Source organism: Muscardinus avellanarius (assembly GCF_963383645.1).
Source record: "Muscardinus avellanarius genome assembly, chromosome: 5".
NCBI lineage: Eukaryota > Metazoa > Chordata > Mammalia > Rodentia > Gliridae > Muscardinus > Muscardinus avellanarius.
The window spans coordinates 90,466,338-90,490,219 of record NC_137790.1 but is presented as its reverse complement, the minus strand read 5'-3'; the positions used below and the strand labels follow the sequence as shown (position 1 = coordinate 90,490,219).

Sequence of the window (23,882 nt, the reverse complement as noted above, 5' to 3'; positions counted from 1 at the left end):
AAGAAAAAAAAAAGAAAAAAAATTAAGTGAGTAGAAGGCTAAAATAAATGAAAATTAACTAATAAGACTAAAAATTAAAATACTGAAAATGAGTATGAATTCAAAAAGTAATAAATATATGGCAAATCCCACAGAAGTTAATTTGGAAGGAACCCACTCTGAAACTAGACAATCTCCCACAGTGTGTTGCCTTCTCCAGGGGAGGGACCAGGCGCCAAGGCCCGCGGTTCCTCCGAGGCTGGTGCCAAGTGGTCTCAACCCATTCCCGCCCCACCTCTCCAGGGACCGGGAGCTCACAAGGCATCTTTGATTGTCCCAACCTGGGGTGCAAGGGTGGGCGGCGTCTAGTTGGTACCAGGGAATGATGCTTAACAGCTCACATTGCACGGAGCAGCCCCCAGAACATCAGCCCCAAAGTCCAAGCTGCGGGTCTGGAGAAGCGGGGCCGAGCCCTGGGCGCCGCCTGCAGCGAGGGTCGGGGGCGGGCGAGGAGGGCCGGGGCTGCGGGGTGCTGAAGGCGAGCGAGCCCCCTCCCCCGCGCGCACTCACGTTCCGGGGTCGCCGCGCTCTCTCTCCCCCGCGGAGCTTCCCCCTCTCTCCAGGGAAAAGGTTTCAGAACTGTCCTCCGACTGGAAAAGTCCCGAGAGCTGGAGTGTGAACAGAGCAGCCGCGGTCACCGTGGGCCCACCGGCCGCTGGGCTTCCCCGCGGAGCCCCAGCTAGGACAGACACCAGGCATGCAGGGCTGCGAGGCCCGGGCCACTGCGGGCCCAGGACCCGGGCTCCCTGGTTGGGCCAGCTGGGCCAGGCCTCTGGGGGAGACACCGGAGGAGGGAGAGCGGGAGGGAGGAGCGCCATGAACAGCCCGAGGGGCGCGGCCAGGCCGGGGGTGGGGGCGCTTACACTCAGAACGCTGCTCTCCTTTTCCAGGTCCTCTGCACCTTCGCAGGCTTCCGTGGAGGTAAACTCCCGGCTGGAGCACCCTGGGGAAGGAAGGGGCAGGGGCTGAGAATGTCCCTCTGCCAGGAGCAGGCTGCAGCTCGCGCTCTCAGACACTTTCCCCGCAGCTAACTTCTGTCATTAAGGCTCGGCCAGCCTTCAGCAAGACTCTCATTCCCCTATCCTGACTGCTCCTGGCGTCAGGGGCCCCACTGTTGGATGGCTGCCCTTTAGGGAGTTTCAAGGGGTTCCCTGCAGCCTGGGGAGGGCAGGGGGGAACAAAAATATATAACAGCACACACTTTGCAAGGCCGATGGCACCCTGGGTGAAGGGATGGTCTTCAGAGACCTGCAGTGCTGGCCACGGCTTCCCTGGACTCTCATGAGAGAAGTGAGCTGAGTTGTGGCTCAGAAACTGAGATTATTTGTGTTTGTTGTTTTAAGCCACCAAGGTTTGGGAACTCTATTCCATAGCTGTAGATAACTAACACATGTTTGGGGGCTGGGTAAGAGACAGATGGGGGGGCTGGCTCTGGAATGTGCCACCCCCATCCTCCAGATGCAGCTCTGCAGGGAACCCCGCAAGGCTCCTCCTTAGCATGGTAGTCCAGCCTGGAGGCTCCTTATGCCAGGACAAATGGTGGGGGTAGGGGAGTGAAGGTCTTCCTGAAGGATCTGCAGATGAGGCTGGAGGATGGAGAGAGCCCTGTCCTCAGCACTGTCTGGGGGAGCTGGAAGGCTGTGGCTCCAGGGCCCAAGGCCTGTGAGCTCAGGCGATGCTGGGCTGCAGGATGGCTCAGGGTGGTGGCCCAGCCTGGCGATGAGGCCTGACTCAGTTGTGGGACTCCACCTCACTGTGTGGACAGAGTTGGGGGCAGCACAGGCACCAGACACCTGACACCTTCCAGCCACTCCTTGGGGCCCTGGCACTTGGCTGGAGCTGGGAGGGGGAGAGGCACAGGGCAGGGCACAAAGGGGCTCCTGGCTCCTATTCCAGGGGTCATCCAGGCCATTCTGGCCCCTGATAAGGATCTGTCTGAGCCTGGAGAGAGGAGGGCCCCTCCAGGCCATATCAGGACCCAGCTTCCACCTCCCGAGGCTGCATCTGACAAGGGAGAGAAAGACCAAGGACCCATCCCAGACAGCAGCAGAGGTGTCTCTGTGAGGGTGGGGACAGCTGGGGCACCATGGGGATCCCCACTTTTCTAGATTTGAGTTTTCTATACTCCTTAGAGGAAGATGCAACTATTTTTATTATTATTATTATTATTATTATTATTATTATTATTATTATTATTATTATTTTGCAGTACTGGGGATGGAACCCAGGGGCATTCTACCTTTGCCCTATATTTTTACTCTTTATTTTGATACAGGGTCTCACTGAGTTGCAAAGTGCCTCACTAAGAAGCTGAGGCTGTCCTTGAACTGATCCTCCTGTCTCAGCCTACTGAATGCTGGGATTACAAGCGTGCGCCACCATGCCCGGCTGAGAAGCAACTTTAATACTCCAACACAGTGTACATTTATAAATACATTTATGAAATAAAGCAAAAGCTGCGGGACAATATTTACCCATAGGTGTGTGAATATTTACCCATCTCCCCTGACCCACCCCATCACAGTGTGTTATGCTCTACTTCAGGAAGAGAAGCAGGGGTGACATGGGGAAGGTTGGGTCACAGAAAGCCCTTCCAGGGTCTCAAGTTGCCCTGTCTTGTGGCCCTGGGTTCTCGATAACAGTGACAATACCCTATTCACCCTGTACCTTTCACCAGGACTCTTGGAAAACACCCAGAATTCTTAGAACCCCCAAACCCATTGAAAAGATCCTGCAGGAGTCAGGAATGGTAGCACACACTTGTAATCCCAGTACTTGGGAATCTGAGACTGGAGGATCGCAGGTTCAAGGCTAGCCTCAGCTACTTAGGGAGGCCCTCTGCAACTTAGTGAGACCTTGTTTCAAAATAAAGAATAAGATAGGGCTGGCAATGTAGCTCAGAGGTAGAATGCCCCTGGGTTCAATCCCTAGTACTACAAACAAAAAAAGAAGAAGAAAAGAAAAGAAAAAGAAAGAAAGAGAGAGAGAGAAAGAAAGAAAGAAGAAATGAAGGAAGGAAGGAAGGAGGGAAGAAACAAAGAAAGGAGGAAGAAAGGGTCCTACAGGCAAAGCCCTTGTTAGCAGGGAGGACAGGGTGGCTCCCGGCATCCAGCATGGCGGTCAGTGACTTGCCCAAGGCCTGAAGTGTGTGAGGAGCCCCGCCAGGCCGAGTCCTCCCCTAGATGGTGTTCCCTGCCCCATCCAGCCCCAGCTCCCTACGCTGCCTTCTGCTCCAGCTTAAGTCATCCGTGTACTCCGGGTCCAGGCCCTGGGCTCTGGGGTCCTGGTACCAATTCTTAGGTACTAAGGAGCTGGCAGCACTGAAGGGCCCAGAACCCCAGACACAGGGTCTGGCTAGTCCTGGGTGGGGCACAGATGAGCGGCCCACCACCCAGTGCAGGGGGAAGGGGCTCTGGAGTCAGCCAGGCCCGAGTGCGAGTCTGACTGCCACTCACCAGCGGTGTGATCTTGGGGAAGGAGCTGAGCCTCTCTGAACATCTGCTTCCTTATCTCTAAGACAATAATAATAATAATAATAATAATAATAATAATAATAATAATAATAAATATCTATTTTGCTATTTTGATCTGAGGATTAGCTAAAATGTTAATAAAGTAAAATTTCTGAGCTCGACATGGTGGCACATGCTTATTATCCCAATACTTGGGAGGCTGAGATAGGAGATCTCAAGTTTGAGGATAGCCTCACCAATGTAGTGAGACTCTCAGCATCCTAGGAGAGACACTGTTTCAAAATAAAAAAAAATAAAATAGGGCTGGAGGTGTGCCTTGGAGGCAGGATACTCTGGGGTTCAATTCCCAATACCAAAAATAAGAACAAGCCGGGCGTGGTGGCGCACGGTTGTAATTTCAGCATTCAGGAGGCTGAGACTGGAGAATCTCGGTTCACAGACAGCCTAAGCTACTTAGTGAGGCCCTCTGCAACTTAGTGAGATCCTGTTTCAAAATAAAGAATAAAAAATATGGCAGGGAGTATAGCTTGGAGGTCAAATGCCCCTGGGTTCCATCCCCACACTTGCAAAGTAAATAAATAAATAAATAAATAAATAAATAAATAAATATCCTGGTACATCATATGAATTCAATAAGTAACATCATGGTTATTGTAATTATAGTAATACTTTAGAGAGGTTGTCTGGAGCAGCTCTGAGCATTCCACGTGTGCTGTGATTTACTCAAATATGGGGAAGATTTATTTGCCATTGTCTCATGAAACCCTGAGGAAACATTATAAGGGTGATAAATGGCTTTAAAGAAATATAGCAAACACACACATATATACACATGCGAGTAGACATACCTCAGGGAAAACAAAACAAACGCATAAGCCCTTAACAAATATTCAATTTGATTTTAGCAAAATTTTAAGTGACAAGTGTCTTGTTGGAAAATGCATGGAATTACAGGTCTGCCCTGAAGTCTAGCAGTATGCTGGCAGGTGTTCCCCACGTCTCGGGCACTCCCAGTCCACTCAGCAGAGTAAGTATCAAGAGTGTTGGTGGGAAGGAAAAGGGAGAAAGGAAGGTGGTCGTGTGCACTCATGCTGATGAGGCCTGGGGAGCGCCATCTTTTCCCTTCGCAGATGATCTTTATAGCTCATATCACACAAACCCTTCTTGGCTTATGGAATCTAGTTAGCATTTAGTGTTTACATTTATAAGTTTTTATTTTGCTTAAAGAAATAAAATGGAATTTATTAACAAGTGAACCTATTCATGACATTAAATCATCCTCATCAGAATACACATTTTTGGTAAATTACAAACTGAGAAGACAAAAATCATGACTTTCCCCTTGATGTCCACTAGATGGCACAACGAGACCACGGTAGATCCTGCAGGTTCAGAATCGGCACTTAGAGCGTGAATGGGTATAAACGATCTCACTTTCTTTCAAACTAGATTTTTCTCTATTCCTTACAATTAGGCACAACATTTTAAGGACCATCTCTATTACACAAACTAAAGTTCACCACTTTTCCCTTGGGCAGCTGGGGACAAGGGTGGAGAGCTGCCCTAAAGCAAGCCTAAGCCCTTGGCCTCTCCCTGCCTTACCTCCCTTTGAGGGACAATGGGGATCTAACTGCTAGCAATTATATGCTCACAGAGACCTAGAAGCCTGGATAGGTAAGACCCCAGAGTTTAGGCTCTTTATCATTATGCTATGCTCTGTCAGTCTTTAGGGTTTAACATGGGGTCACTTCCTGCCTCATCCTCCCAAAATGTTCCCAGGGGTACTAGCTGGATTAGTAAGGGATTTTGTTTGGCAGTCTAGAGTATAAACTTAGATAAAGAGGCTGCTCCACAGCTGAAGTACCTATTTCATTTGCAAAGCCATATTTGGTTAAGAGGAAGTAAGTCACTTGTAGGCATTTAACTAATTACTTTTAGATTCCACATATTCTCAGGGCACTTCCTCCCCCCCTCCAATGAATTTCCTGTTGTCCAAGTCCTTCCTGCTTCCAGAGCAGTCTAAGTTGGCTGTCTTCAACTTTCAGAGCTGTTTTGAGCTGGGGTCAAAGAAACTTCACAACTGAGAAACCACCGCTTAGCTGGGCAACCAATTGCCTACATATTCTGGGCTGGAATAGGCCTAGTGGTGGCAGTTGGGGTGAAGGACAACCCGGTATATCTTGCTGGTTCTGCCTAAATCTTACCCATTTTATCAGATTTAATGGGAATTTCTAAATAAGATTAAAATATAAAACCACACAAACTTCAGTATGTACTTTTTTAATTATGCACTTCTATAGACACAAAATCTGGGAGGAGATATTTATCATGGGCATATCTGGTTATGTCCAGTTTATAATTTTATTTGTGCTTTTCTGTATTTCCTAAATTTTTGGCAATCTACACGTATATTCCCTTTACAATTGGAAAAGGAAACTTAAGCCGGGTGTGGTGGCACACGCTTGTAATCCCAGCATTCGGGAGGTAGAGACGGGAGGATCACGGTTAGTGGACAGCCTCAGCTATTTAGTGAGGCCCCTTGCAACTCAGTGAGTCCCTGTTTTAAAAATAAAGAATAAAAAATTAAGGCTGGGGGTGTAGCTCAGAGGTAGAATGCCCCTGGGTTCCATCCCCAATACTGCCCAAAACAAACAAACAACCAAGAAACAAAACAAAACCAAAAAACCAAAGAAAAAAGAAAAGGAAACTTAAAATAGTTAAAAACCAATTGGTTAGATATCTAAAATAACCTACAATCTCGACAGTGAAAACTATTTGGTAGAACTTATTTTCTTCATCAAAATACAGGAGTGCATGAAATAATTTTGAATCACAATAATGAGGAAAATAACAAAAGTATTGAAGCCAGAAAGGGAATGCCACAAAAATGAACAAATAAATGATTTGTTAATAACCTATAAACCTTATAGGTTCTACTAATCTGCCTCGAAGACCCTGGGAGACCTGACAAGGCCTGCAGCTCTCCAGGGTCTACAGAAAGTCTCTTTTGCTCTGTCGCCTCGGAGGTAGTATGTTTAGTCTTATGTTATGTATCAGATGGCCAGGGCTTTGCAAATCTAGAACAAACCCAAATTCAGAATTCAATATTTTCACCACAGTCCATGCTCAAAATATATTACCAGCTTAGCCAGGTATAATGGTTTGGATTTAGAATGTCTCCCTAATCCTCGCACAAACAAGGTCTCAGTGTTGGAGTGGAGCTGGGTTGCCCAGCAGAGGTCCCTGGGGCATGGCCTTGGGGGTTATAAATCCTCCCTCCCCGGCCGGGGTCTCCACGACGTGAGAGTGCATGCTCGCTCCACTTCCCACTGCCATGCCCTGAGCTTCACACGTGCAGTTCCACATGGACTAAAACCAGAATCTCCAAAACACTGACTAAATAAATCTTCCTTCCTCGTTGTGCGGTCATAGCTGAATGAGGTGGTAAGAAGGTTGACTGAGACACCAGGCATGGTGGCTCATGCCTGCAATCCCAGTGCTCGAGAGACTGAGACAAGGAGATCACAGATTTGAGGCCAGCAATTAAATTGCCTCAGCAATTAAGCAAGACCCTGTTTCAAAATACAAAATAAAAAATGGTCTGGGGATATAGCTTGAATGTATAATGCCCCTGGATTCAACCCCCAGTACAACACACACACACACACACACACACACACACACACACACACACACACACACATCTAGACACACATATTATTAGCATGACTCCTTTACTCATATGCTCAGCTGCCAATGAGAAGCTGGTTAACCAACAGCATCAGAAATAACACATGTGAGCCAGGCATGGTGGCACACGCTCGTAATCCCAGCCTTCAGGAGGCTGACACGGGAGGATCACGGGTTCGCGGCCCAGCCTCAGCTACTTAGTGAGGCCCTCTGCAACTTAGTGAGACCCTGTTTCAAAATAACAAATAAAAACTAGGGCAGGGGGTGTAGCCTGAAGGTCAAATGCCCCTGGGTTCCATCCCCAGACCCGCAAAGAAAAGAAAAGAAAAAAGAAAAAAAAGAAGAAGAAAAAAAGAAATAACAGATGTACCTGTTATTTGTCTCATCTAGAACTGAGTCAGTCTTCAGGAGAATTCCCATGTCTTCCCTTCCCCTACCAAGGCCCCATCCCTGCTGGCAAGAGGGTCCTATCATCCTGTCCTTGTTCTAGTAGACTGGCAGGCAAAGAAGGCAGTTTGCTAGAACAGAAGACCCTGGTCATCACGAGGAGGCAGGCTGCTCCTCACAGAGGCAGACAGGTGCTCAGGTGGGATGACCTCAGATGACCCGCTGGGACATCTCTCATCCCTGGCCCAGTATGATGCATGGCCTCAGCAGAGGGAGCCCTGGGGGCAGCAAGGGTGAGGGATTCTAGAATGAGGAGGAAGAAAACGACTTGCAGGGACAGCCCAACTGCAGCAGCAGGTGGCAGAATTTAAGTGAAGCAAGACTCTGACTGTGTTCCCCAGGAGAAGTTTCCCCTTTGGGACCAAGATCTCTAGACCTACTGAGGTTAAGGTTGCAGACGTGAATGAATCTCCCTTGTGCATCACTAGGAGTAATGACAAGCAAAGTCACAATCTGCTCAACACCTCAGCTCCCAGGTTCTTAGATTCTGCCAACTGAGACCCCCCGTGGCCAGCAGTGTCAGGTACATACTGCATCCTGGGGACAGCACTCCCTCCACACCATGGAGTGTGGACCAGGCCATGTCCAAACTGCTGTCCTGCCTTCCTTCAAGAGACTGTCCCATTATTCCACCAGGCCAGCAACATTCTGAATGAAAGATGGGAACCAGTGGGTCCTGTGGTCTATGTCCACAGTCATTCATTCCTCTTTGCCTTAGAGTGAGTCCCTTGATCACAGCACTATATGACTGAAGGCACACTGTACCTTTTAGCCTGGAGGAGATCAATGGAATCAACTTGTCTCCTCTAGGGTTAGTGGTGAAATGAGGACTCAGTATGGATCTCTGTGGGTGGGTTGAACATTCAGCACTGGTAGTGACTAGATTGACTATATATATAATCTCAGACCGTCTTAAGCAGCACCTCATTTGGATGAGTCTGAAGCCTTGGGAGCTTGACTCTACTTTGTCCTGAAAATGGACCATGAGGGCTTGTTTGGAGGTTCAGCAGGGGAACACAGCTACCTGAGTACCCCTGACTAAAAACAGTCACCCTCTACTGGGGAAGGTCATTCTCTTTGATCAAACATGCAGCTTGTAGAGGGCCACTCATGGGGTGGTGAAGGAGGAAGGGGACATCCACCTAGCCAGCCAGATCACCCAAATGAACCCTGGGAAGCCATGGGGTGACAGATGCTACAGATTGCCCTCTCATCCCAGAGCATCCGGGTGACAGGGAGCCCAGTGCTGAGCCCAAGCACAGCCTCCAGAGCTGTTGCCAAGGCTTCTCCACTTAGGAGACCCTGGTGTGGGCAAGGGGGTGCTATGGTGGAAGGCGGCTGACACCTACTGGTCAAGTCATCAGTGGGCTTGGTCGCTTGATACCTCTCTTCTGCACTGGCTCTTCTTTGATGGGCACTAGAGTGCGGGTCAAAGATCTCTGTATTCTGAGCTTATGCCTACAGGCCCATGCACCTCTACCCTAGGACAGGACACAGTCCAATTCCCATCCTAGTTATTGTTCTAGAAGAGGTCAGGAAGGGAGGTGGGAAAACCTGGAGAATAACATTGTCTTATATGTATCACCTGCAGCTTCTGCACAGTCTTAGGGGATGGAGAAGGGTTTATCTTCCAGCAAGGGGGAGAAGTCCCCTGCGGCCAGCCCAGGGGGTCAAGAGCATGTACCTAGACACTCTCATTCCAAGTTTTAGGGTCCTTCTTCTCTACCAAGGCATGACTTGCCTGCTCATCTCCTGGCTAGGAGACACGAATGGCCACATGGTAGGCTAAGATTCACCCTTGCCTTGGTTCTTCCATCTACACTTTGGCTGGGTCTTGAGCTGCAGGAGATGAGGGGCTGAACACTAGCCAGAGGCCCTCTGATTCTCAAACTGTGCTTTAAGTTGGTGGCTAATCTAAGCCTGTCTCTTCAATGCCTCAGTGGTGCTTGGCAACAGCCTCCCAATTATAGATGATGTTTTCTCCAAAGCTCTCAGTGCTAGACGTTGCACTAGCTGGCACATCACTGTCTACCTATAACTGAACCCAGGCCTGAGCAAGTGAACAAAATGCAACAAGCCGGGGAGCAGGCCTCCAAATACTTTGTGTAACACCACTGATGGGGGCCTCATTGCCAACTGGCCAGCAAGTGACCCAGCACTAGAATCTCATTGTTTCTAGAACATCTCCTGGTAATGTATTGTGTCAGTTTCCCCCAAAGCAGATTGTGCAAGTGTCTTATTGGGAAAGGGCTTTCAGATGAAGCCTGGGAGACAGTGGGGGCAGAAGCTGGGGCAAGGAAGAAGAGGCACAGATATGGACTTGGCATCAGCCCAGTCCCCTAGAAAATCATGGAACAGAGGGGCTGGCTTCTCTACCCTACATCAGTAAGCTGCTGGTGGGCCCTCAGCTGCCCTCAGGGAGAACAGAACTTCAGGACTCTCCTGGCTGGATGCCTCTGGTCAGCTGAGGGCAATTCTCAGAAGGGTACAACTGTGAGCTGTCATCAGCCAACCTCAAAGCACCTGAGAAGTAAATGGGTACACCCCCTGATAGAGGAACTGGGCAGGGAGTCAGCATGCTTCTGTAATACTGTGCATGTGGCTTATTCAAAGGAAGGTTTTTAAAGACTTGATTTTTCTTTGAGAAGTTTTAGTTTCACAAAAAAATTTAGAGGAAGGTTCAGAGGTTTCCCAGAATCCCTTTCTGCCCCTCCACATGCACAGCTTCCTGCTATGACTTTCGTCAGGGTGGTACCTCCGTCACATACTCACTCAGAGCCCACTGTGTGCCTCAGGGTTCACCACTCTGGGTGTGGCACATTCTGTGGGTTTGGACCAATGTTTATTGACATGTATCCACCATTATAATGTCATACAGAGTATTTTTAACAGCCTGACAAATCCTCTCTGCTCTATTCACCCTTCCTTCACACTAACCTCTGGCAAGCACTGATCCTTTTGTTGTCTCCATAGTTTTGCCTTTTTCAGAAAATCATGAAACTGGGATCATACAAATTTTAGTTTTTTCATACAAATTGTGCTTTTTTTTTTTACTGAATAACATGTATTGAAGATTCTTTTACATCTCTTTATGGTTAGATACCTCATTTTTTTCTGTGCTGAATAATATTTCCATTGTCCAGACATATCATAGTTTATCTACTTACCTACTGAAGAACATGCATGTTTGCATGGACACAGTTGATAACCAAGCCTGTGTTAAGGTCATTCCTTATTTCTCCTGATCACCCATGCCTTTTTGGTGTGATGATATTAAGTTAGCAAGATAGAGACAGAAAGAAGAAGGAAAAGGCACCTGGATAATGTCCATCCTTTTGTTCTAGATGAAGGGGGAATTATAACCTACCAATGGGTTCATATCTCCTGATGACCAGATTTATAGATGTTGCCAATGTCAATCCTACTGTCCTCAACAGCACAGCTTCTGAAGGTCTCTTAAAGGGATTCTTGACCCATGGATAAAGAAGTTAAACACTTCAGTAACATGGTATGAGCTGAGCATGGTGATGCAAGTTTGTAATCCCAGCATTTGGGATGCTGTGACAGGAGGATCTCAGTTCAGGGAGCGCCTCAGCTACTTAGTGAGGCTCCTTGCAACTCAGTGAGACTGTTTCAAAATAAAGAATAAAAAATAAGTCTGGGGGTGTAGCTCAGAGGTAGAATGCCCCTGGGTTTCATCCCCGGGGAAAAAAAAATGACATGGTGTGTATGTATTATGACTTGACAAGCCGGGCATGGTGGCACACGCTTATAATCCCAGTGCTTGGGAGGCTGAGACAGGAGGATCGCACAGGTTTGAAGCCAGCCTCAGCTACTTAGTGAGGCTCTCAGCAACTTAGTGAGACCCTATTTCAAATAAAATATAAAATAGGCTGGGGGTGTATCCCGGAGGTAGAAGCCCCTGGGTTCCATCCCCAAGACACAAAAAGCCCCATGAACCCATAATTTACTGTGATGTCATTAAAATATAACATATAAGCCAGGTGTGGCTGCACACACCTGTAATCTCAGTAGTTTTGGGGACTGAAACAGGAGAATCACAGGTTCAAGGACAGCCTCAGCAATATAACAAGACTCTCATCAACCTAGCAAGACCCTGTTTCAAAAATAAAAAGGTCTGAGGGTGTGGCTTGGAGGTAGAATACCCCTGGGTTCAATTCCTAGTACCATTAAAAAAAGAAGAAGAAGGGGGAAAAAAAGGCTGGAGAAGATGTAGTTCAGTAGTAGAGAGTCCCTGGGTTCAATCCCTAGTGCACACACACACACACAAAAGTGTGTGTGTGCGCGTGTGTGTGTGCACGCACGTCCCTACAAACCTGCTTCCCTTTTTAATCCCCCAACTAATTCTGCCTGTAAGAAATCAGTGTAAAAGACGATCAAGAGCTCTGAACCTTTGCACAAAAGTTTTGGGAAGAGAGGAAATCCTCGAGTCCTGGACAGAGCATGAAAGGAAGCACCAGCATGCAGTGACCTGGTCCTAACGTGCAGACCCAGCAATGCCCTTGTCCCTGTAACCACTATTCTTAACAGAGCAGCCCTTCTGAAGAGGGAGCTAGTTCTCAGTGTGAGAACCCTGGCCTAATTAGAGCGACACAAACAAACAGCAGGAAATAGATTTTATACTACACAGAAGGTGTAAATGCCATCCTCCCCGCTCCCCTATTACTAAGGGAAGGAGGGACCTGGGCCAGGCATCCCTCAGCTCCACTCGCCTCTGGGTCCTACCTTTAACCCCGCGCGTGCTGGAGGCTGGCTCATCCTTGCTAGTTGTCGCTCTTTCCATGTTTTCAATCCAGGGAACACACTCCACTCCATTGCCTTTGCTGCAGAGAAATACACAGGGGCACTCCATCACCGGAAGGACGGGCACTTGATTCCTCCCTCTACCAGCTGTCCTATTATCAGATGCTGAGGGACACATGGCCCAGGTCCCTCCTTCCCTTAGTAATTCGGGAGCTCTGGTCTAAAGTCTCCAGGGCTGGCTTCCTTCTCCTACTTCACCTGTAGGCAAATGCCTCAACTCTGAGGATGACATTCAGTCAGGGAATGTTCAGAGGACACCACTCGCTGGGTTATACAGTTAACATCTAATTGGCTATGAATCTTAAAGTGGGGAGGGTGGAGCACGGAGGAAGAGTCCCTTCTGTCCTTTTAAATAGTGTTTTGCACCAGGCGTGGTGATGCACACGTGCAATCCTAGTCCTTGGGAGGCTGAGACGGGAAAACCACAGTTTCAAGGCCAACCCAGCAATTAGCAAGATCCTGTGTCAAAATAAAATATAAAAAGGGCTGGGGGTGTAACTCAGAGGTAGAATGCCCCTGGATTCAATCCCCAGTATAAAAACAAAAGAACATTTTACAAAACAAAAACCTGTTTTGCCGGCTCATGATAGGTCATACTTTATTGGCCTAAAATGCCAGCTATGGTACCAAGTTTTTTGTATTAAATTAATTTAATGAATAAACACCAAGATGAGGAATATGTGCCAGAGCTAAACTTTACCACCCCATCGCCCCTTCCCCCAACTTTGTTTGCAGAGTAGCTCACTAACTACATTTGATTATTCAGTGAGTACTTTCATTTGTTTATTCACTAAACATTTTCAATGCATCTATAGAAGTGCCAGAGCCCCATACATGAGGCCCAAGGGAAATTAAAACTAACAAGACAACCACCTGGCCCAGAGGAATTCATGGTCTAGTAGAGAGAAAAACTAAAAACACATCATAAAATTAAAATATAGCCTGGTGAATGCTGTTATAGAGCTCTTCATGAGATCACGAATACAGACAGGAGAGAGAAACTTAGCTGGCTTCTAGAGCCCTCACCAACTCCCACCTCTGTCATCTCTTTGGGTTAGGCCTGGGACGGCTGCATCAGGCCAAGCGAGCCTAGAAAAATCTAAATAGGCTCTTGTGTCTGAATGGGATCACAGTCCACAGGTTTATCCAACAAGCATACACTGGGCCCCTTGTAGCGGCTTGGACGGGGAGAGAATTTCTGGGTGGAGAAATAGATGAAGCAGAAGCAAGAACGGACCCTGCAGGAAGTGTGAGTGTGCCTCCCCGGGACAGGGCGGGATGAGGGTTCTGAGAGGAGAGGGGGCAGCAGAGGGAATCAGCAACAGAGGGTAAGCTGGCCTGCGCAGCAAAGATGAGGGCGGGGGCTGGGTGAAAACAGGAGTAGAATTGGATGTCCTTATATCAAAGTTAAAACAAAACAAGCTAGCCATGAGGGCAATTAAGGGAAGCGTCAAAATGGCAGGTATGACCTCTACTGAGAGCCCCGCACTAGAAAAGACGCCCTGGTCTGACTGACTGTGGAGTCAGGGAACTGACATTGGGTTTTTTTTGTTCTCGTTGCTGTCTTTGTTTGCTTTTTGGTACTGGGAACTGAACCTGGTGGCATTCTATCTGCGATCTCTAACCCTAGCTATTTTTGTTTATTTATTTTGAAACAAGGTCCCGTTAAGTTGCTGAGGCTAGCCTCAAAGCTGTGATTCTCCTATCTCAGCTTCCCAAGTACTGGGCTTACAGGTATATACCACCATGCCAGGTTGGGAACTGCTATTTTTAAAAAATTGGAAAACTCTTGTAATAAGTTCAGCTTTGAAAAAAATCTATACAAACAACCATTTAAGATTAATATAAGCCATCGGTAGCATTTGACATTAAAGATAAAAAAAGAAAAACAGTACTCACTCATCGGTTGCTTCAAATGGTAGGTTCCCTTGGCCTGAAGCAAAGCAAAATATAACATTCTCAAATTTAAGATTGTATTATTGTTACACAAAGTAACATAGATGCATCTCAGAATAAGCATGCTAAGTGAGAGGAGACAGATAAAAAACTGTAGGTACCGTATGATTCTCTTCGCAGAACTTCAGAAAATAAAAACTGATCTTTGGATTGAGAAAGCAAGTCAGTCCACACCCCGGGGTGGGGGGGCAGGGAGGATGGTTGAGGGGTGGGCGGGAGGGAGAAAATGCAGAGAGGTGCAAGGGAATGTGGGTGATAGACAAGTCCTCTGTTTTGACTGTGGGGATGCTCGCACAGGTGATAACAAACATTAAAGGTTATCAAGGTGGAGCTGCAGGTTTTCATGCTAAGAGAAATAAGCCAGACATAGAAAGATGAACGCTACCATGTTTCTCTCACATGTGGAAAATGGGTGGAAAAAAGAAAAAGAAAGTAAAAAAAGAGAAAAGATAACCTGAAAATAGAAGATGGATTATTAGTAGCCAGGCATGGTTGTGCACACTTGTAATCTCAGCATTTGGGAGGCTGAGACAGGAGGATTAAGGTTCGAGGACAGCCTCGGCTACTTAGTGAGGCCATTTACAACTCAGTGAGACCCTGCTTCAAAAGAAGAATAAAAAATCGGGCTGGGGATGTAGCTTGGAGGTAGAATGCCCCTGGGTTCTATCCCCAGTACCACACACACACACACACACACACACACACACACACACACACACACGATGGACTACTAGGGAAAAGGGAAGAGCAGGGATGGAGAGAGGGGAGTGTAGAGAGGGTGGATTCCTACAAAGCATCGTACAAATAGATGCATATATGTAAATGTCGCCGTGAAGCCCATTAACTTGGACAATTAATATGAATTAATAATTACAATAATAAAAAGATATCAGGAGCTAGGGATGTAGCACAGTGTCACCTGCATTGAGTAAGCACGAGGCCCTGTGTTTGATACCAGGACCACCACCAGGTAAAGTTATCAGACTGTACACTTTAAACATGTGCGGTTTTTATTTCCTCCTTTGTGTTACTGGACATTAAACTGAAGGGCATTCTCCCTCTGAGATCTACCCCCCCTCGTTTGTTTGTTTGTTTGTTACTGGTACTGTGATGGAACTCAGGGGCATTTTACCTCTGAGCAACATCCCCAGCTCTGTTTTTTTTTTTTTATTTTTTGAAAAAGTCTTACTGAGTTGCAAAGGGCCTCAATAAGTAGCTGAGGCTGTCTGCGAACCATGAATCCTGTGTCAGCCTCCCAAATGCTGGGATTACAAGTGTGGGCCACCACGCCCGGCTAGTTTTTTGTTTTGAAACAGGGTCTCCTTTGGTTGCTGACAGTCTCATTATTGCTGAGGATGTACTCAAATCTGTGATCGTTCTGTTTCAGCCTCCCAATTACTGGAATTGCAGGCTTGGGAAGCCGGTAATTAAGTATTACCACACTTGTCTAGTTTTTATGTTTTTATACCTCAATAAAGCTGTTTAAAAAATTGTGGCATAAATTCTCTGTTTAGAAACAACTTTACTGACATACAGCTCCCTACTGACTAACACTAGTTCTTCTAGTTTCATAGTTCTGGGTGGGACCTAAAATTCTGCATTTGTAGGAAGCCCTTCAAGTCATTCTTATGCAGGTTGTCCTGAAACCCCACTTGGAGAAAACTGATCAGGGCAGTTAGTATTTCTAGAACAATCTTGTGACTAGAGAGTTGGCCCTGTGGGAACCCAAGTTTCCTTTTCTGCTACAGGTGTCATGTCTTTCTGTTTCAAACCTCGATGGTGTTCAGACTTAATTATCATAACATATTTAACATAGTATTAGTAGCTGAAAAGCAAATCATGTTTCCTCTCGTACCTTTATATAAATTAAAATCAATGATATAATCTTATTACTATTTCCTGGCAGAAACCTACAGGTTAAATTGAGAATTCTGTCACTTGGTTGTTCTGAGAGAAAACTGATGTGGGTTGGAGTTTTCCATTCATATTTCTTAGAGCATCTTTTTCCACATCTTCCGATGTGGAAAAAACCTCCAGCCTCCCCCGCATCCTCCATACCCACCTCATATCCTCCCATTAGCTGACAGTCAGAGGAAACAGACTGAAACCACTGCTTTCCTGCCAAGTCCCTGAGAACAAAATTTATCTTTTCACTTTTATACAATTTTCTTATCGAATACTCAAATCATCGCCGGGGTAAATGGTAGGAGAGATACAATTTCCCAAAGCAACAGCATTTCTTAACCCGGGCAACTTTTCCTGATGGGAATATTAGAACTCAGTTACTAAAGGTTGGTGTGAATTCTCTCACCAAACACCCCTGCTGTTATGGGGCTCAATTAAAAAAATAGGCAAGTGCAAAAGGGTAAAGCCTCCTCAGAGATGGCTTGTAAGTATTAAAAGTAAGCAACATCAGTGATAAAGAAACACTCCCCACATTTTCATTTCCATGAAAGCATTAAAAAAAAATGGTAAAAATTGTCAGAAACTTTTTTTCCAGGACACTGAGAATTAAACAAAGACTTGCAGCAATCCAACGAGCATTTATTAAAGAAAAATATAGGCCAGGCATGGTGGCGCACACTTATAATCTCAGCATTTGGGAGGCTGAGACAGGAGGATTGCAGCTCGCGGACAGCCTCAGCTACTTAGTGAGGCCCTTTGCAACTCACTGAGACCCTGTTTCAAAATAAAGAATAATAAAAAAAAAATAGAGCTGGAGGTGTAGCTCGGAGGCAGAATGCCCCTAGGTTTTATCCCCAATACCAAGGGGGGGGGGGGAGCAAAACAAAAACTGCTTGACTTTCAACGTGAGCAGTGAGCTTTGTGGTGTTTAACTGGCCTCGTTCCTCACCCCCCTTTTGGGGTAGCCTTGGAAACAGTCTGCAACAATGTGAAATCAGTATACAAAAATTAACTCAAAATGGACCAAATACTTAATTTTATAAGTGTTTAATCTATAAATTATTAGGAGAAAGCATGGGTGTAAATCTTCATGACCTTAGATTAATCTCTCTCTCTCTCCCTCTCTATCTATCTATCTATCTATCTATCTATCTATCTATCTATCTCCAATTACCAATATATATATTTGGATACATGTATTTGGATATATATTTATATATGTATTTATATATATATTTGGATATATATAAATCCAAAACACAAGCAACCATAGTAAAAAATTGATAAATTCAACTTCATCAAAAACAAACATAAACCCTGGGCTGTGGATGTAGCTCAGCAGTAGAGCACTTGCCTAGCATGTGCAGGCCCTGGGGCTCAATTGCCAGCAACTCAAGGGAAAAAAAAAAAAAGAAAAAAAATTGTGCTTCAAAGGACACTACCAAGAGAGTGAGAACAATGTATGAAAAGGAAAAAAAAAAAAAAAAGACTTTCAATCATATATGACAAGGGTTCTAGTATCCAGAATATATAAATAACTCTTATAACCATCAAAACAGAAATGAATTTTAAAAATGGGCAAAGGACATAGCCATTTCTTCAAAGAAAATATATGGAGGGCCAATGAAAAGATGCTCGACACCACCAGTCATAAGGGAAATAAAAAGCAAAACCACAATGAAGTATCGCTTCATCCACAAGAATGGCAATAGTAATTAATCATTATAGTAATGAACTATAAGACATGTTGGTGAGAAAGTGGGGAAAATTGAACCTTTATACATTGCTGATATGAATTTGAAGTGGTACCACTGCTTTGAAAAACATTTTGGAAGTTCCCAAAAAGTTAATAGAGTTACCATAGGGCCCACCAGTTCCCCTTATATGCCCAAGAAAATTAGAAACAAAGATTCACACAAAAAATGTGTACATGAATATCCATGGCCCATTACTTACAATACCCCATAAATGGGAACAGCCCAAATGTACATCAGCTGATGAGTGGATGAACAAACATGGTTGCTAGGATTTGAATGTGTTCTCCAATGTTTCTGTGTTGCAAACTTGATCCCCAATGGGAGGCGGGGCCTAATGGGAGATATTTGGGTCACGGAGGCACTGCCCTCAGCAATGGATTCATGCATCATTGTGAATATGAGTTTGTTATAACAGTGGGCTCATTCTAAAAGAGAGTTTAGTGCCCACTTGTGTACATGCACATGTTCTCTCTCTCTCTCTCTCTTTCCTTCCCTCCCTTCTTCCTTTACTCTCTGTCTTTCTTGCCCTTTTGTCTTCTCCCATGGGATGCAGAGAAGACCCTCAGTAGATGCTGCTCCATTGATTCTGGATTTCCCAGTGTTCAGAACTGTGAGCCAATACGCCTCTGTGAATTATAAATTACCCGATTTGTGGTATTCTGTTATAGCAACACAACATGGACTAAGACAATGATGTGTCCATACACTGGACTATAATTTAGCCATAAAAAGGAATGAAATACTAATATACACTACAACATAGATGAAACTTGAAAGAAATGTGCTAGAAACATCTAGACAGAAAGAGCCACATTTTATCTGATCCCATTAATACAAAGTTTCTACAATAGAAACCCAATAGACACCGAAAGTAGATTAGAAGTTGCCAGCAGCTGGGATTGGGGAGAGAAAAGATGAGAATGATTGGTAATGGGCACAAGGTATTTTTTATGAGGGAGTTATAAAAATGTTCCAGATTAGAATTAGAATTACAGCAGTGATAACTGTAGCAGTGATACACCCTGTGAAGAGGTTAAACCCCACTGAATGGTGTGTATATATGGTGCTGGGGTTCCTGGAAGCCCTCCTACCTCTGGGCTACACTCCCAGACCTATTTTATATTTTTTTACTTGGAAACAGGGTCTCTTAAGCCAGTGAGGCTGGCTTCGAACCAGCACGATCCTCCTGTCTCCACCTCCCAAACATGGGGATTACAAGCGTGTGCCACCACGCCCGGCTGAATGGTATACTTTAAGAGAGCAAATTTTATGGTATGTTAATTCCATCTCAACTTTTGAAAAAATGCAGTTGCAACTTCTGAAGGGTAGTCTTGGCCATTTGAATCCCTGTTAATATTTTCTTGGATGGCTTCTGTTTTTTTATTGTTGTTTTTATTTATTTATTTTTATTTATTTATTTATTTATTTATTTTTTGGCGCTACTGGGGATAGAACCCAGAGGCATCTACCTCTGAGCGACAGCCCCAGCCTTACTTTTTAAGTTGTTTAGTTTGAAACAGGATCTCATTGAGTTGCAAAGAGCATCACTAAGTAGCCGAGGCTGTCTGCGAACCGTGATCCTCCTGTCTCAGCCTCCCAAATGCTGGGATTACAAACGTTGTGCCACCATGCTCAGCTAAATATACATTAAAAATTTTTTTAACTACTGGAGATGGAACCCAGGGGCATTCTATCTCTGAGACACACCTCCAGTCTCCTGGATTTTTTGAGAAGCTGACCTTGGATATTAGGTGTGTAGGAGAAAACAACTAAAAGGGGCATACCAAAGCAATCACACGCAACCATGAACACACACACACACACACACACACACACACACACACACACTCAATTGAAAGCAAATGCAGGTGTTTCTAGGGACTGTGAAAATGTGGCCACAGTTACTTTTCTGGCAAACTGTTCTTTGACAAAAGCCCAGACCTGCACACCTACTACAATCAACATAAGTCTCCAGACTGAAGTCAGCAGAGGCAACCCACCTTTAATATCCTTTGGTTGCTCCATCAATAATTTAGTTATTTCTGAAAACCAACAATCTCTGATTTCTTTTGAAGCTGCCTGAAATTATAGAAAAGAAAGTATTATGAGCTTCAGCTCACTGTGAGTATTTGTTGCACAGGGCTTTTATTTTATTATTTTTTTAAAGAAGTTTATTGGAAAGATAGAAATACAGAAAATAGAAATACATCCCCATGCCATTTTGGCATGGGGGGGTGGCTTGAAATGAATACACCAAGCACAAGGCTTTTATTCTCTGTGGAATAAAAGGACACAGAAGACCCTTGTCAAGTCATGGGGACACAGCGGGGGAAGAGTAGAGGATGCCTTTGGGGAAGGCATGAGCTTTTACCTGCAGGATGTATTTCTCAAGTCCATTTCTATTGGCAATTTCAAACTTTCTATTGCTCCCCCTTCCAAGTAGGCGAATTGAAAGTGTCACCAACTATTGTGAAGAAAAAAGAGAAATGCTCGGTAGCCCCATTTTCTGATGTTAAAGTTGTCTCTATCCTTTCCACCCTCGACAGCTCTTTTCTGTCTTCCTCCCAAGTGTGCATGCCTTCGAAACTCTGTTAACAGCTCCAGGCAGCATGCCATACAGTCCATACAGATGGATACATCCGTACAGATGGATGATATTACAGTATCATCCATCTCAGAAGGTAACAGAGACTATGCTTTCCATGAGGAGGATGGAGCCCTCAACTCTAAGTGAAGAAATTATCTTAATACCTGTTTCACAGATCTCTATGTCATAGTAACTGAAAGAGTGTCCATTAAGAAATATAAAGACAACTACAAATAAATCGATAGCTTTAGTCACAGTGTGTGTGTGTGTGTGTGTGTGTGTGTGTGTGTGTGTGTGTGTGAAAACTAGCTAGCTAGCTATGAAACATTTCCTATTCTGGTGGAGATGAGGCTTTGGTGGACATGGGGTTCATACTCTTATACACAAAGATGTACGGTTGAGAAGGGTAAGTCTAGGATGAAACCCAGCCTGTGCTCTAGTTACCAAATCATCCCCCTTCTGCCTACAGGAAATAGAGTGCCCACTAATGAGCTCATCCAGACATGCCATCATAGGTCCCTTTTCTCACCTAGCACAGAGCACCTCTATGCCAGCCTTGGCCCTGTGTAGGACAAATGACTCTGAGTCTGAAGTCACGGAGGCCTAGGTGTTGGTCCTAGCTCTGCTGTGAAGTGTTTGGCAAGTAACTTCACCTCCCTTGGTTTTATTGTTAAAAAAGGATAACAATCTGTCTCTTCTTTGTATCTGTTTCTCCCTCTCCCCACACACACTGCGGTGGTGACTGCAGGTACACAAGGACCCCTTTACCTTCATGGACTTCTTAAAGCTGTAATGAGGAGACAGACGCTGCTCACCGGGCTCCATTCGAATCTTACAGAACACTATTCCTCGTTCGAATAGATAGATTTGCCTCTGGCTGGGCTTAAATCTAATAAAATCCTTCATTTTAGAACGATCCTTGTGAATTGTCCAGACACTGAAAGGGCCATGCATTAATAGCCTGCCCAATTTTCTGATATCCTCCTTTTGAAAACACACATGAAGAAGAAAAAAGCCATTAAATCACTTGACAGGGGAAAAACTCCTAGGGGTCTGTTTTCAAATGATAAAGCATACTTTCTTGAGGTTTACAATTCTAAAGGTGCCCCTCAGGATAATCTGTCACTAAATCAAAACTACAATTTGTGACTTTCCTTAGTCACACGCCATTCAAGCCTATAAGAAAAAAAGTTCAGCTATGTAAGAGAATGTACATTCCTTATTTAGAAAGAAAATGTTTATACATGTAAATACCAAAGGTCAGGTCATACTGGATCTGGGCAGATCCTTATAAAAAGAACAAACAAAAGTACAGAGACCCACACAGGGTTACAGTGAAGCCAGAGGTTGACAGTGGAGCCGGGCAGCTGTGAGCTGAGGACGCCAGGACGAGGCAAGGAAGATTCTTCCCTGGTGCCTTCAGAGGAAGCATGGCTCGGCTGATACCTTGATTTTGAACATTCAACCTTCACACATTGTGACAGAATAAATTTCTGTTGTGTCAAGTTGCCACATTTGTGGTACTTTTCTATAGCAGCTTCAGCAAATGAATATACTCCCAAACATGGTGTGCTGACACACCTAACAATTATGAGTCAGAGATGGAACCCAGGGTCTGCCTCAAACAAATAAGCTAGTGACAAGTCTGATAACCTCCCGTGTATGAAGCACGATGTTAAGGCAAGCTAGCCAGGGCTGCCATTTTCACGCATGGCATTTTGTAGGCCAGAGTTCTGACATAAGAATTTCACATGTGATTGTGTGGTTCAGATGGAGAATCAGGCTGAGAAAGTAAAACTAGTGACTTCTACATGAGAAAGAGACCTCCTGTGGGTGCCCACATTTCCATTTCTGGAAGTGAGAGCAAATGTGACGGAATTTTATACACTGACTTGCGCAAAGAAGCAGGAAACATCTGAATCAATCAATCAACACACACTGGCTCTGAAGTGGAAGCAGAAACTGCGACAATCAATGGTCACAATAGCTAGAGGCAAAGGCTTCCTTCCTTTCCAGCCAGATGATCAGACCCCTAATAATCCAGCACAGGGGACATATGGTGATTATCTAGAGTTTAAACACTTAAGTTATGAATTGACCTACTGATGCTCAATTTTCTTCCTTTACAAAACCAAGTAAATATTGGGTTTCAAATGGAAAAACAAAAAGGTTAAACTCTAGGTTTATCTACGCATACAGCATGCTGGCACTCAGCATCTTCGGATACCAGGTGCAGTACTTGAGGGCCTCACCTGTCATATAGTCCACATTATTGACCATCACTCTTTAGTGTAGGTACCTTGAGGGTGGGAAGACAAACAAGGTATTTCACTGAGTCACTAAATATTTATTCGGCCTTATCTCTGAAGCCAACACCATGATAAGGAAAGTAGAAATTGAAATAGAAATAAAACACTTGGCCTAGTCGACAATGAAGTTGCAATAAAATATGGCCTTTATTGAATTATATAAATTTGTTCTAGGAATGAAAAAACTCTATCAATCTTCACTATTCAACTTTGGAACTTGTTCCTGGCACATCAAGATTTGCATGCATCTCCATTACGCAATGGAAAATAAACTTTTATTTTTAAGCTAGGCACAACAGCACACACCTGTAATCTCAGTACTTGGGAGGCTGAGACAAGAGGTTTGCAGGTTCAGGGCCAGCCCATGGTAACTTAGTGGGACACTGTTTCAAAAACAAAAAATAAAATAGAGCTAGGAAGAACCCCTATTCCCTGGGTTCAATCCCCAGTACCACACACAAAAGATTTTTTTTTTTTTTTGGAGGGAAATAAATGACATCTCAGCATCTGTAAAATAAATTTGTTCTGTGACAGTGGGATCCAAGGCCTCCGCTGACCAGTGTGGTGTTCACCCACATCGTGCCAGACCCTGGACCCCTCCACCCTTCTCCTTCCCTTCATCCCCCACGTTTTTTATTCAAGTCACTCAGCCCCATACTGGATCCAGCACCACAGAAACCTCAGTGTCTGGCCTCTGCTGGGCTTGGGGGTAGGGAAGCCTCCGTGTAGTGGAGAGGCTGTTCATCTAACTTTCCTCCCACGCCAGAGAAGCCATTGCCTCCCTGAGCATCTCAGGCACCCGGGAAGGAGGAGGGTGAGAACTTCATCTCAATAGCTGAGGAGGGGTGGAAGGCTTCTTTCATTTTCTTTTTCTTTGTAACACGTTAGGAGTTAA

At 45.1% G+C, this 23,882-nt stretch overlaps 1 protein-coding gene across 1 annotated transcript in view; it reads right to left on the bottom strand.

Moving 5' to 3' along the window:
- Positions 1-368: 368 nt before the first annotated feature.
- MCF2L2 (MCF.2 cell line derived transforming sequence-like 2) overlaps positions 369-23,882 on the bottom strand; it is a gene marked incomplete at both ends in the record, with an annotated part of 233,944 nt that continues 210,430 nt past the window's right edge. Inside the window, 8 exons of the mRNA XM_080696562.1 lie at positions 369-501; positions 550-647; positions 903-982; positions 12,396-12,493; positions 14,373-14,406; positions 20,092-20,170; positions 20,463-20,555; positions 21,447-21,662. Of these exons, the coding sequence (XP_080552688.1) occupies positions 369-501; positions 550-647; positions 903-982; positions 12,396-12,493; positions 14,373-14,406; positions 20,092-20,170; positions 20,463-20,555; positions 21,447-21,662 (831 nt within the window). The remainder of the gene's footprint in view (positions 502-549; positions 648-902; positions 983-12,395; positions 12,494-14,372; positions 14,407-20,091; positions 20,171-20,462; positions 20,556-21,446; positions 21,663-23,882) is intronic.